This window comes from Pongo abelii, chromosome 5 (assembly GCF_028885655.2).
Source record: "Pongo abelii isolate AG06213 chromosome 5, NHGRI_mPonAbe1-v2.0_pri, whole genome shotgun sequence".
Taxonomy (NCBI): Eukaryota; Metazoa; Chordata; class Mammalia; order Primates; family Hominidae; genus Pongo; species Pongo abelii.
In genome coordinates, this window is record NC_071990.2 from 133,239,484 (window position 1) to 133,252,999 (window position 13,516).

General features: G+C 37.0%; 1 protein-coding gene across 1 annotated transcript in view; it reads left to right on the forward strand.

The window, feature by feature from the left end:
* The window catches only part of ENPP3 (ectonucleotide pyrophosphatase/phosphodiesterase 3), a gene marked incomplete at its 5' end in the record, with an annotated part of 107,087 nt that overhangs the window by 75,419 nt on the left and 18,152 nt on the right, over positions 1-13,516 (forward strand). The window contains 5 exon segments of the mRNA NM_001133260.1: positions 3,364-3,430; positions 4,953-5,040; positions 6,899-7,074; positions 8,705-8,756; positions 10,724-10,878. Coding sequence (NP_001126732.1) covers positions 3,364-3,430; positions 4,953-5,040; positions 6,899-7,074; positions 8,705-8,756; positions 10,724-10,878 — 538 coding nt within the window.

Below are 13,516 nucleotides of genomic sequence, written 5' to 3' on the forward strand. Positions count from 1 at the left end.
ACAGAAATAAGCCAGGTGTGGTGGCAGGCACCTGTAATCCCAGCTTCTTAGGAGGCTGAAGCAGGAGAATTGCTTGAACCTGGGAGGCGGATGTTGCAGTGAGCCAAGATCACACTATTGCACTCCAGGCTGGGTGATGCAGTGAGACTCCATCTCAAAAAAAAAAAAAAAGAAAGAATGGTGGCAATTAAAGAGGAAAGGAAAGAACAAACAGGAGAGATACCGCACAGGAAGACAGGACTTGGCAACTGATCTGGCATCAGGAGAGAAGTCTTGTTCATCTCCCACCTGTGTCATTACCCAGCTGTGGTAGAGAACCCCAGCCTTGATTTCAACTGTGTTAATTAGACATGGGGAAGATAATGGAGAATTTGTTCCAAAATATTTCATATGGGACTTGGAAGTTGAGCTAACTTATGACAGATAAAATCAACTCATTTTCCAAGTGCCAGCTATCATTGTTCCATATGTAACTTCCAAAGCTAAATTAATGATTAGACATGAACATGAGGAGGTAGAGAGCAAATTTCCAAAGTTTTTACTTGGAAATAAATAGAAAAGAGAGCTTTTCAAACAATATTTTAATCTTTTGCTTCTGAATGAAATTTTGCAATATTTACTATAGTTTTTAAATTGAGCTGGATTAGGAGATGGAAATATTTTTAAAAACTAGATTTTTCTGAAAATAGAAAAATAACCATAGTATGAGCATTAGAAAATTTACCAAAAAACTTAGTTCAAAAAACCTTTTTCTTTCTTTCATTAATGAACATTCTAGCTTTCCACACAGAATTTAAAACTTAATTACCTCCTACTAAATAATTCCAGTAATATTGGGAAACCAAATATCTACACAGTAAGAATAAAAACATTTATTTATTTATAATTTAAAAAATAGAGGCTGTGTGATTGGCTCATGCCTGTAATCCCAACAGTTTGGGAAGCTGAGGGGGGCGGATCGCCTGAGGTTGGGAATTCCAGACCAGCTTGACCAACATGGAGCAACTCCGTCTCTACTAAAAATACAAAATTAGCTTGGCGTGGTGGCGCATGCCTGTAGTCCCAGCTACGCGGGAGGCTGAAGAAGGAGAATTGCTTTCTGAACCCAGGAGGCAGAGGTTGCAGTGAGCCGAGATCATGCCATTGCACTCCAGCCTGGGCAACAAGAGTGAAACTCTGTCTCAAAAACAAAAGAGAGATGGAGTCTTGCTATGTTGTCCAGGCTGGTCTCCAGCTCCTAGGCTCAAGTGATCCACCCACCTTGGATTCCCAAAATGCTGGGATTACAGGTGTGAGCCATCATTCCCAGCTGAGAATAAAAACACTTTTTAAAACCTATTGTTCGGGCTGCGCATGGTGGCTCACACCTGTAATCCTAGCACTTTGGGAGGCTGAGGTGGGTGGAACACTTGAGGTTAGGAGTTCCAGACTAGCCTGGCCAACATGGCAAAACCCTGTCTCCACTAAAAACACAAAAATATTAGCTGGGTGTGGTGGCACATGCCTGTAGTCCCAGCTGCTCGGAAGGCTGAGGCAGGAGAATCGCTTGAACCCAGGCGGTGGAGGTTGCAGTGAGCCAAGATCACGCCACTTCACTCCAGCCTGGGTGACAGAGTGAGACTTGGTCTCAAAAATAAATAAATAAATACATAAATAAATAAATAAATAAAACCTATAGTTGTCATATGCCAACAATTTTATTGGCATTAACTAAGATAAGGACATGAAGTGACATCCTTAGGATATCAAACTTAATTTCCTTATGAATCAGGACTTGTCTTGCTTTCCCATTCCAGGTACTTGCCTGGCCTCTCTTTTCTTCCCTCTACTGGGTAGAGTTGAGTGAGTGTGACCTGGTCAGAGTTGTGATTTATTTTTTAATTTGTGATTTGTTTTTATTTTCTATTTAAACTGAATTAGAGTCAGTTATGAATTTTTTTAATGTTGATTTTTTAAAGACACTAAATTACTGTCCTGTTGTTAGTCGAGTTGAGTTTGTAAAAACACAGAAGCCCTGTGGGGGTGTGTGTGTGTGTGTGTGCGTGCGTGCGTGCGTGCGTGCGTGCGTGTGTGTGTGTGTGTGTGTGTGTGTATTTGCCCTTGGGGTGAGAGGTGGTGATGGGGAAGCAAATGAGAGAAATCTTTTAGGGCCAGCCTTTGGAAATAGGAGTCCTTTGTTCCCTTCAGAGATCAAATTTGACCCAGTATAACATTGTTACTTTAAAAGATCTGGTTCATTTATTGCTATTTTCCACATATGAAAAACAGCTACTTATAAAACTGTTAATACTGCTCAATTCAAAACAGTATTAAAATGTAGGCAAAAACTAATTAATTAAATTTGAAAACTTATTCAAATAATAAAGCTACAGCCTATGGAAGAAAATCACAAAGGTAAACATAATTATAATAATAATCTCTGAATTTACAGAATATACTAGCTTCTTTTTACCAAGTACAGTTATGTGTTGTGTAACAACAATTTGGTCAACAATGAACTGCTTATGTGGTGGTGGTCCCATAAGATTATAATACTATATTTCTACTATAACTTTTCTATGTTTACATGTGCTTAGATACACAAATCCTTACCATTGTGTTACAACTGCCTATGGTATTCAGTACAGTAGCATGCTGTACAGGTTCGTAGCTAGGAGAAATAGGTTAGACCACATAGCCCAGGTGTGTAGAAGGCTGTACCATCCAGGCTTGTGTAAGTATACTCTGTGATGTTTCCACAATGATGAACTTGCATAAGAATGCATTTCTCAGAACATATTCCTGCCCTTAAGCAATGCATGACTGGATTATAATTAACTTGCCCTGCCTATTCTTTATTCATGCTTTCATATTATTTTCCTAGGCATCTTCACTGGGAAACAGAAATTGATATTTTTCCCCAGTTGCAAAGATTTATTCCTAAAGCATTGAAATGCTAAAATAACATATTAACCAAACTATTCTTCAGCATATAGTCATTGATGTGTAAAGATACACCCATGAGCTTGAAGATAAATTCATTTTTTTAAAAAATCTGTGCCTTTATTACTAGCCTTTAGTCAGTATCTATCAGTCAGAGACTTTTGAATTCTATTTATAGATCCTGGAATTTTCCTTTCTTCTCTTGTACCCTTCTGTTTGTTCCATTATGGTTATGAATCTGAGCATGAAAATAAATATATTTATTCATTGTTGATATAAAAATTTACTTATTCTGTTGTTGATAGAAAAATATATTATTCTGTTTTTGATAAAAAAATTTACTTATAAAATTTACAGAAACTATATAAAATTCATTAAAGCTTACAATATGGTCTCATATCAATATATTGATCAGTGTGTAATAATATTTTTTCTTTATAGGAGTAAATCAAATACAAATTGTGGAGGAGGCAACCATGGTTATAACAATGAGTTTAGGAGCATGGAGGTAACTTACTGCTTTTTTTTTTTAACTTTTAAGTTCAGGGGTACATGTACAGAATGTGCAGGTTTGTTACGTAGGTAAACATCTGTCATGGGGGTTTGTCATACAGATTATTTCATTACTCAGGTGTTAAGCCTAGTTACTGCTTTTTTAAAACAGTTATTTATTGCACACCTATTTTGTTATAGGCAATGTTCAAGACTCTTGAATACATCTGTGAACAAAACAGATTAAGATCCTGCCCTCATGAAACTTTTATTTTAAGAGGGGGATATAGACAGTAGGAATAATAAAATAATACATTATTTGTTATGTCAGATGGTAAATGCTGTGGGAAATAAAGAAGAAGTAAAGGAGAGTAAGGGAGAAATTGAGAGTATTTTGGGGTACCCTGGGGGCAGTAAGAAACTTTAAATAGGGTGGAAAGAGTAAGAGTCTTTGAGTTGACATTGAGCAGAGATTTGAAAAAGGTAAAAGAATTCGCCTTACAAATATTCAGGAGCCAAGTGTTCCAGGCAGAAGAAACAGCCACTGAAAAGGGCCAAAACTGGGAGTGTGCCTGAGTCTATAAGTAGAATGCAGCTGATAATCCCCCATAGGTAAAGCTTTGCAACCTGGTTATCTCATCTACTTCCATTTGTAACACACACACACACTCCTTCCAAATAGAAAAAAAAAAATGTGTTAGGCCTTTTATGAACGTTTCCTTTTATTATAACATTGTCATGGTGAGTTATATCTTTTTGTAAATATTTGAAAACGATCTCTGGAGAAAGAGCTTTACTATTAATTGGAGTACTATATAATAGTTAAATTAATTATTGCAAGAAAAATCTATGCCTCCAATTCTTTGATGATTATCTTAATATATATATGTATATATACACCCACACCTGTTACCAAAACATAATTGCTTATCTATGTTTGATATTTTTCTTCTAATTGTTTACAGTCTAAAATAATTTGATCTGTTATAAATAATATAATCAAGTTAACATTAATTAATTCAATGTAAACCAAAATATTTAGGTCTTTTTATCCCAAAAGTAAAAGAGAGAAGTATAAGTGGAACAGGAAGTTAGACTTCATCTAAAAAAAAAAGTTAACATTTTGTGTCATGTTAACGTATTTGATTAACATATTTGATTAACGATGTGAAACAATATGAAAAGATAATATGATGTTATATGATTAAATTTCTACTAAATATTGTGCCCATATTGCAGAATTATGCTGTTACTGGTTGTGTGCTGTTGTTTGTATTCTCCTACTTTATTGGCACATGAGGTGCTATGGAGGTAGGTAGAGAGATAAGTAAATACAGCATTGATTATATTTGGTTGGGATTGGTACAACATTACAGGTGGAAAAATATGAAAATCATTTTCAAAACTAAAAACAAAATCCTTACAGAGGCCTAATACAAATAGGAGAGTAGTTACAGAAGGAAAATTGTGTCTCTTCCTATATTTGTTTTTGAATTTGGATGACATCTAATAATAATAATCTGACTATTATGACCTAGGCTATCTTTCTGGCACATGGACCCAGTTTTAAAGAGAAGACTGAAGTTGAACCATTTGAAAATATTGAAGTCTATAACCTAATGTGTGGTAAGTATATTTAAATAAGTTCACCAACAAAATATGGATAGTTTTAAATATATGTAATTTGAAATTGGCAGCAAACTGAATCCCAGAGGCTGGATGCTCTGCAGTGAGAAGGCAGAAAGTAAAAAAGATAAGGAAGAATTATTCATTATTCAGAATTATTCAGCTATAAGAGTGAATTCTTTTTGTTTTACTAGTAATGATAAACTTTATTTTCATTTTTGAGATGGAGTCTTGCTCTGTCACCCAGGCTGGGGTACAGTGGTGTGATCCCGGCTCACTGCAACCTCCGCCTCCCAGGTTCAAGTTATTCTCCTGTCTCAGCTTCCCAAGTAGCTGGGATTACAGGCGTGAACCACCAGGCCCGGTTACTTTTTTTTTGTATTTTTTGTAGAGATGGTGTTTCACCATGTTGGCCAGGCTGGTCTTGAACTCCTGACCTCAAGTGATCTGCCCACCTTGGCCTCCCAAAGTGCTAAGATTACAGACATGAGCCACCATGCCCAGCCAGTAATGATAAACTTTAGATCTCAGAAGACCAACCTTTTCTATTAGTTAGTTACTAGATGATAATTTAATTTAATAAAACTTAGGTAAATAATACCTCCAACTTTTCAAAGCAAGACAAACATACCTAAAAACACAAACATTTTCTTGTAATTACAAAAGCTCTCTGGCATAAAAACATGGGAAAAAAGTCCTAGCTGGATAGACACTTGTTATTATACTCAATGTTAAAAAACCTTAAAGCATTAGGATTTTAGGAAGCCTAACCTACCTTCCTACCTACGTGCTTGTTGCAGGTCATTGTATTAACAAATCATTTATTTACCTAGCAAGGCAATGAGTAAGCTGCAATTTCGCTGTTAGCTTTAGAAATTTGGACATAAACATGCTTACAACTGTCTCTCTTAATGTTGTCACTGGTTTGTGGTAATTGAATGTGACTTAAAGACCAAAAGGTATTCAGTTTTTAAAATGGTGTGTTGTAGCCTTAACAACTTACATTCTTGTTCCACATGGCTAGGTTTATGGTCTGGACTGTTGGCCCTTTGCAGAACTGGTTAAAAGGAACTAGATAGGACTGCAGTTCCAGGAGAGATCTGTTAGGTAGCAGGCAGTCAGCAGGAATTACTTAAAAGGCTATGTTGGTGAAATATTTGTATGTTTCATAGAAACATACAAACATGCAAATTGTATGTTTCTATGAAACATACAAATATATTTTGTATTATGTATTTTCGTAGAAAAAAATGAAAAAACTCTCTGAATATTAAGCAAAATTCACTAGTTCCATTTTTTAAAAGTGTCTATCTTTAGAGAAATTTTATATAATTAAGTAAATGTACTACATGGAAGATTATAAATTATTTATTTAAACTTGTTTTTATTAAGAATATAGCTTTTTATGCTAGAAAATCATGATATGCTTACGAAACAAAGTGGTGATTTAAGGAAGCTTTTCTTTGGAGAAACAGAAACCATTCATGAAAGTTCCTCTGGCTCATCTGCAGCAACTGTTCCTATTCCTCATTTATTTCAAGAGATGGGGTTTCAGTATGTCGCCTAAGCTGGCCTCAAACTCCCAGGCTCAAGCAAGCCTCTTGCCTCAGCTTCTTGAGTAGCTGGGACTACAGGTGCACTGCTGCACCTGGCTAGTTCTACTCTTTAGCAAGACTAGTGATTGAAACCATGGAGAAGAAAGTCAGTAAACTGAATGGCATATAGAGTACATAGCTTTGTTACAGCAGAATTTATTAAAGGGAGTGAAAGAGTAGGTGTTTGTTTCTTCCCATCTCCCACAGAGGAGTTGTTGCTTTCCAGTGTAAAGCAACTTTGAACTTATTTTTTCAAAAAACAGATCTTCTACGCATTCAACCAGCACCAAACAACGGAACCCATGGTAGTTTAAACCATCTTCTGAAGGTGCCTTTTTATGAGCCATCCCATGCAGAGGAGGTGTCAAAGTTTTCTGTTTGTGGCTTTGCTAATCCATTGCCCACAGAGTCTGACTGTTTATGCCCTCACCTACAAAATGTAAGTAACAACTTCATGCATACATAAGAATGTAAAGGGGCAAGCTATTCTTAACCTGGGTAGCCAACAACTGAGGTAGCAACAACCAGGTTTGTGTTCCGCCTTGGATATTTACTTAGTAAATATATGTGGTTTCTCTGAACCTTACCTGGAAACGAGAAGTGAGAATGCATACATTATAAGATTAAGTATGGAAATATGCTTTGTAAACTGGAAAGCACTAGTTGGTAATTGTTAACGTCATTATAAACTAACTGTCCTTCACCATTCAATACAGTAATCTTCGAGCTCTCTCCAATTTTCCTTATAAACCATTCTTCCTGCGGTTTATGAATCAGATGTTCATGCCTCGTTATTTAGAGCAGAAAGAACTAGGAGGGTGTAGGGATTGTAGCCAGCTGTTTGACATACCCACTAGGGTAGGTGCTGCGGGGTGTTCCTTTGGGTAGCAGGGAAGAATCTGGCTGACAGTTGACACTGGGAAGGTCTTTTTAGTACATTAGGCCCTCGGATGAGTTCAAGAGCAGGACTTCAGATCCCAGGAGACTTTCAATAAGGTGAGGTTTTAGTGCCAGGAGAGGCCCCAAGGGCAAGGAGTCATAACAGCAGCTCAAAATATAAGGACCAAGCCTACTTGTGAGAATCAGAGCACCTGGATGGGGTTGGGATTTCAGAGTGAAATTGGAACCCTGTTATCAGGAGTCCATCAAGCTAAAATTAATGTCAAGGGTCATTTGATGCCAAGTTCCAAATGTGTTTGTAGAACTAAATAAAAACACCTGCTGCTTCAGGTAGGAATTTTTCCTTATAGTCAGAAATAGGTGAAGACATCACAATCTCTATACTTCAAAATAGCATTATACCACAGAAATAAATAACCAACCAAAGGGGCTTTACAGGACAAAAGCTTAGCAAACTTCTCAATGAAGATCAAATCCACAGCAAAGATCAGAGTAAGGGTGTGGGTTTCCTACTGACCGCTCCTGATAACCTCAATCAAACTGCCATTAAAAAATAATAATAACATTACTTACTGGGTATATTATTTCTCATTTTAGAGATAAAGCATGCTCAGAGAAGTTAGATAAATTGTTCGAGGCCAGAGAAGCTTGTTCTATCTGGCTGCAAACCCCAAGTTCTATGTAAAGAATGCGTCTTGCTATTCAGAGTGTGGTCTCAGGACCACCATTTGCATCACTTGCAAATTGGTTAGAGATGCAGAATCTCAAGCCCTGCCCTAGGTTTACTGAACCAGAATCCATATTTTAACAAAACCCTCAAGTGATTGTATGCATATTAAAGCTTAAGGAGCACTGGGATGTTGTCACCCAATTTAGTCATTGATTCCAGCAGTGATCAGAATGCTTTGCCCCATTATCCATTATCTTTTTGCAAATTCTCTCTCTCTCTCTCTCTCTCACACACACACACACACACACAGACACAATAGGGAGCAGTAGTATCTCTATATTTCTGAACAGTGGCAGAATCAGAATCTTAAGTTAGGCTAGCTTCTTTGGCAGTATAACATTTAATTGATTACTACAGAAATAATCTCGATTACCCTTTAAAACATGTATTGTTACTTTAACTTATTTCCTCCCCTTTCCCATCCCTCATTATCTTGCAGAGTATTCAGCTGGAACAAGTGAATCAGATGCTAAATCTCACCCAAGAAGAAAGTAAGTCAATAGAAAACATGTTAAGTCTTTGATATTTAGACCTAACAAAACACAATGTGGCCCTTTTAGGACTCTCCAAAATAAGCTGACAGACGTTCCTGAACATAAAGATTTTATTGCCAATATATAAAAGGTAAAAAAAAAACAAAAAAACAAAAAAAAAAACCAACTCACAACAGATATAATGACAACAGTACAAGCATGGGGTAGTTCCAGTGGTTCCATGAACAAAATGAATTCCTTGAAGAGGTTGTGACTCATCTGCAGTCCTCTGTTTCCTTTCCTTAGATGTAAGCAGACTGAGCTGCCTGGGTTTGAGTCCTACCTCTGGTGCTTCCTGGCTCTGTGAGCTGGGGCAAATCACTTAGCCTCCCTGTGCCTCAGTCTTCTCATCTGTAATAACCGTACTCACCTCATGTAGTTGTAAAAATTTTAAAAGTTAATACATGGAAAGAATTTACAATTGTGCCTGGCCTGTAGCAATATTATTATTACCTGTTATCTTTTAAGTATTCTTGTATTAAACTCACTCTGTTTCAGTTTCATCACTTATAAGGGGATACCTACTTTATATAGTTGCTATGAAGATTACATGAGTTAATATATGTGCCTGGTTTACAGTTAAGAGCTTAGTAAATGTACTAGTTGTTTTGATAATCTTATAATCTGCCAAGTGTTATTCCATGGCATGAATAGCCTGCAGGTTTTTTATCCATCACTAATTGATGGATTTTTAAGAAGCATACAAGTAAAAGTAAATAAATACATTAGAATGTTTAGTCCATTCCGATTGCTATTAGGTTGGTTCAAAATTAATTGTTTTTTTTCTATTAAAAGTAATGGCAAAAAACAGCAGGGCATGTGGCTCACACCTGTAATCCCAGCACTTTGGGAGGCTGAGGCAGACAGATCACTTGAGGTGACGAGTTCGAGACCAGCCTGGCCAACATGGTGAAATCCCGTCTCTACTAAAAATACAAAAAAAAAAAAAAAAAAAATTAGCTGGGCATGATGGTGCACTCTTGTAAACCCAGTTACTCAAGAGGAGGCTGAGGTAGGAAAATCACTTGAACCCAGGAGATGGAGGTTGCAGTGAGACGAGATCATGCCACTCCACTCCAGCTTGGGTGACACAGCAAGACTTGGTCTCAAAAGTAATGGCAAAAACCACAATTACTTTTGCTCTGACCTAGTATAACAAGATGCCATAGACTGGGTAGCTTATAAACAACAGAAATTTACTTCTCATAGTTCTGGAGGCTGGGAAGCCCAAGATCAAGTTCCCAGCAGATTTGGTTTCTGATGATGGCCTGATTCCTCATAAAGGGCCTTCTTCTCACTCTGAGCTCATATAGTGGAAGGAGTGAAGGTGTCCCTAGGGTGTCTTTGATGAAAGATCTAATCCTGCTCATGGGGGTCTTATCTCATGACTTAATCACCTCCTAAAGGTCCCACCTCCTAATACCATCACCTTTGGGATTAGGATATCAACGTATACGTTTTAGAGAGACATCAACATTCTGATTATGAGACATAAGTTTATAAAATTCCAACATCTTCCCTATGACAATTACTAAAGTTGGTCATCTTTGTTACAAAGTATGTACTTTTGACTTTGAAGGTTTTACCTCTTCATGTACATCCTCTGAGCTGTAAAATATAAGGAATCACAGAGGGCAGGCTTCAGATCCTTGCTTAGGCTCTTGCTTGGCCAACTTACTTATGTAAACCTTAGTTTTATAATCTGTAAAATGGTGTAATAACACCAATATTATTATTATTTTTAATAATTATACATAGGATTGTTGTAAGAATTGAAAGAGGTTAAATATGTAAAATATTTGTTAGAGTACTTGTCATATAATAAGCCATAAGAGAGTGGTAGTTATTATATGGGTAGTTATTACATGCAAAGAAGCATTTGCTAATTTCATGAATCTTTTTATTTTATGTTATTTTAATTTTAGTAACAGCAACAGTGAAAGTAAATTTGCCATTTGGGAGGCCTAGGGTACTGCAGAAGAATGTGGACCACTGTCTCCTTTACCACAGGGAATATGTCAGTGGATTTGGAAAAGCTATGAGGATGCCCATGTGGAGTTCATACACAGTCCCTCAGTTGGTAAGTTCCTGAGTCCATTGATCCATGCAGGCAAGAAATATTTATAATCTTTTCATATTCTAAGAGTTCAATTTTGTTTTGCAGTAGAGATTCAAAGGGAGGGAACTCACTGGCCTATAGCTTGCAAGACAATGTGCAAGTATTAGATAAACGTTGTTATAGGTGCTACATGGGTGCAAAAGAGGACCACATTGTGTTTTACCTGGAGAAAATGGAAAATGTTTACAGGCCAATTGGCCAATTGGTAAGGCAGGTAGAAAAGGATATTTTAAACAGAAGCAACAGGAAGTATGGAGGAATACTATTCATTTAACATTCCCCATGTACATCATGGGTGCACGTAGAAGGTGATGATAACTAGATTATAAAGGGCTTTGTATTTATTTGATTATTTAACAAGTACTTTACTATTTGTTGCGTGTTATAGTAGGCACCAAATATACAAGGTGAATAGGCATAGTTCTTCTCTGAAGGATCTGGCACTCTAGTAAGTCAGACTAGACTTACATGGACAAATGCATTATGTCACAGATCTCCAGGCTGAGGTTGAGGTCCACTTGTTTAAAGCCCCCTCGCTCTTCATTGTCTGGCAAACTCTCTTGCACAAAGTAGTACCAGGACAGTTGACTACCCTTCAGGAAGAAAACAGTAGATCCCTACCTCACACCACACACAAAATTAAATTGCTGGTGGATTTGTAGACCTAAATAGGAACAGCAAGTCCATATTCCCTTTGTGCGTATCTTTATGATCTTGGGATAGAAAAGGCTTTCTCAGGAGACAAGAAGAACAACATTAAAAATGCAGAGGAAATTGATTAGATCACATAAACGTTAATGTATGACAAAATAACAAAGTTGTAGATGGAACAATATATTTGCATTGCACATAAGAAACAACTTATGAGTATCCAGAACAGTAATTAGATTCAGAATAGCTAATAAATTTCCACCAATCAACAACAGAATGACAAGCATCTTAGTTACTACATGAACAAAGGATAGGAGCCAAGCAATTGAATCGCAATTCAGGAATATGCAATAAGGAAAATGTAAATTAAAACAAAACTTAGGGCCAGGTGCAGTGGCTTATGCCTGTAATCCCAGCACTTTGGGAGGCCGAGGCAGGTGGATTACCTGAGGTCAAGAGTTTGAGACTAGCTTGACCAACATGGTGAAACATCATCTCTACTAAAAACAAAAAATTAGGCAGGCGGGGTGGCATATCCTGCAATCCCAGCTACTTGGGAGGCTGAGGCAGGAGAATCGCTTGAACCCGGGAGGTGGAGGTTGCAGTGAGCCAAGATCGTGCCATTACATTCCAGCCTGGGCAACAACAGTGAAACTCCACCTCAAAAAAAAAAAAAAAAAAAAACCAGTGACAAAACTTTAAAGTATGCCAAAAGTCAGTCCAAACACTCCTCTGGGGCAGGGATGATTTTATTTAATGCATCCTCAGCACAATAGAATTGCCCAGTAAGTGCTTATTGAATGAAACGCCACAATCATTATTTTTAGACTTTTAAAGACAAAGCTATACCACCCACCACACGGGTAAATAATCAGGGAGATGTTTTTGTAGAGAAAATCTTAGTATTTTAGATCCAGAGACTGATGACAAACTTATAGCTATTAATGTTTTTGCTAAGAGTACCACCTCTTTTATGGAAAGGAAATAATTGATTGCATAGGTTTACCTACTCTTCCTGTTCCAATTCAAAATTTCTGGAGAAAAATAAGCATATTTTCCTACTACTAATTAAAACTTTGTATATTCTGAAAGCCAGCTCTGTTGCTGTCAATGGTTCAATTGTGGTCACTGGTAACAGTACTAATGTTTGTTTGCCAATGTGGGCAAATATTTTATCAACAGTTACCTGAGATCATATGGACGGTTGGTGCAACATTACTTTCTTAATATGCACAACGTTCAGTTTGTGATTTTCTTCAACACACAACATTCCATGAAATAACTTCTATTTTGTTATTGTTTTCGAGAGGAGTGGCATACTCAGGGTCAGTCCTATTATTTAATTTTCTATTTTGAAAATTCCAGGTATGAGGGGTTGTGTGGCATTAGAGGGAATGTTTATGTTTTTAGTACTTTTCCCCTGCTGTCTTGCATTCTTGAATTTTTATGAGCTTTGGCGGAAACCAAAGGCAGAGAGATTCTAAGTGGGCTCAGACTAGGAGTTTAATACAATTCTTCTTTGTTATTGTTTTAAAACTAGCTTCTTTGTTACCAAAAGTTCCTGTCCTTTCACTGATCCCACAGAAGTACTTGTGTATTTCTCCCTCCATGTGACAGGATGGAATTCTAGCAATTTTCTGCTTTCTAATTCAGAAATTACTCTGTTAGTGTGTTGTGGTTCAAGAAAATTACATACAAGGATGTTTTGGGATTCACATAAAAATGTTGTAAATCAGCTCTGTGTTTCAAAAAATCAGGCTTAAATAAGCACTTTTCGGAACATGGACCCAATTGGCCTTAGCCTTTAAGATTTATGGAGCTTTTGTTTTTCTGTGGTTTTGGTGGGTTTTGTAATTTTTGTTGTTATCTCAGAAGAGTTCTGGGGAAGTAGTTGTGATTTGAAATCATGGTCCTAGAACAGCTGATTCAAAACCATTAAGGTTAGCCA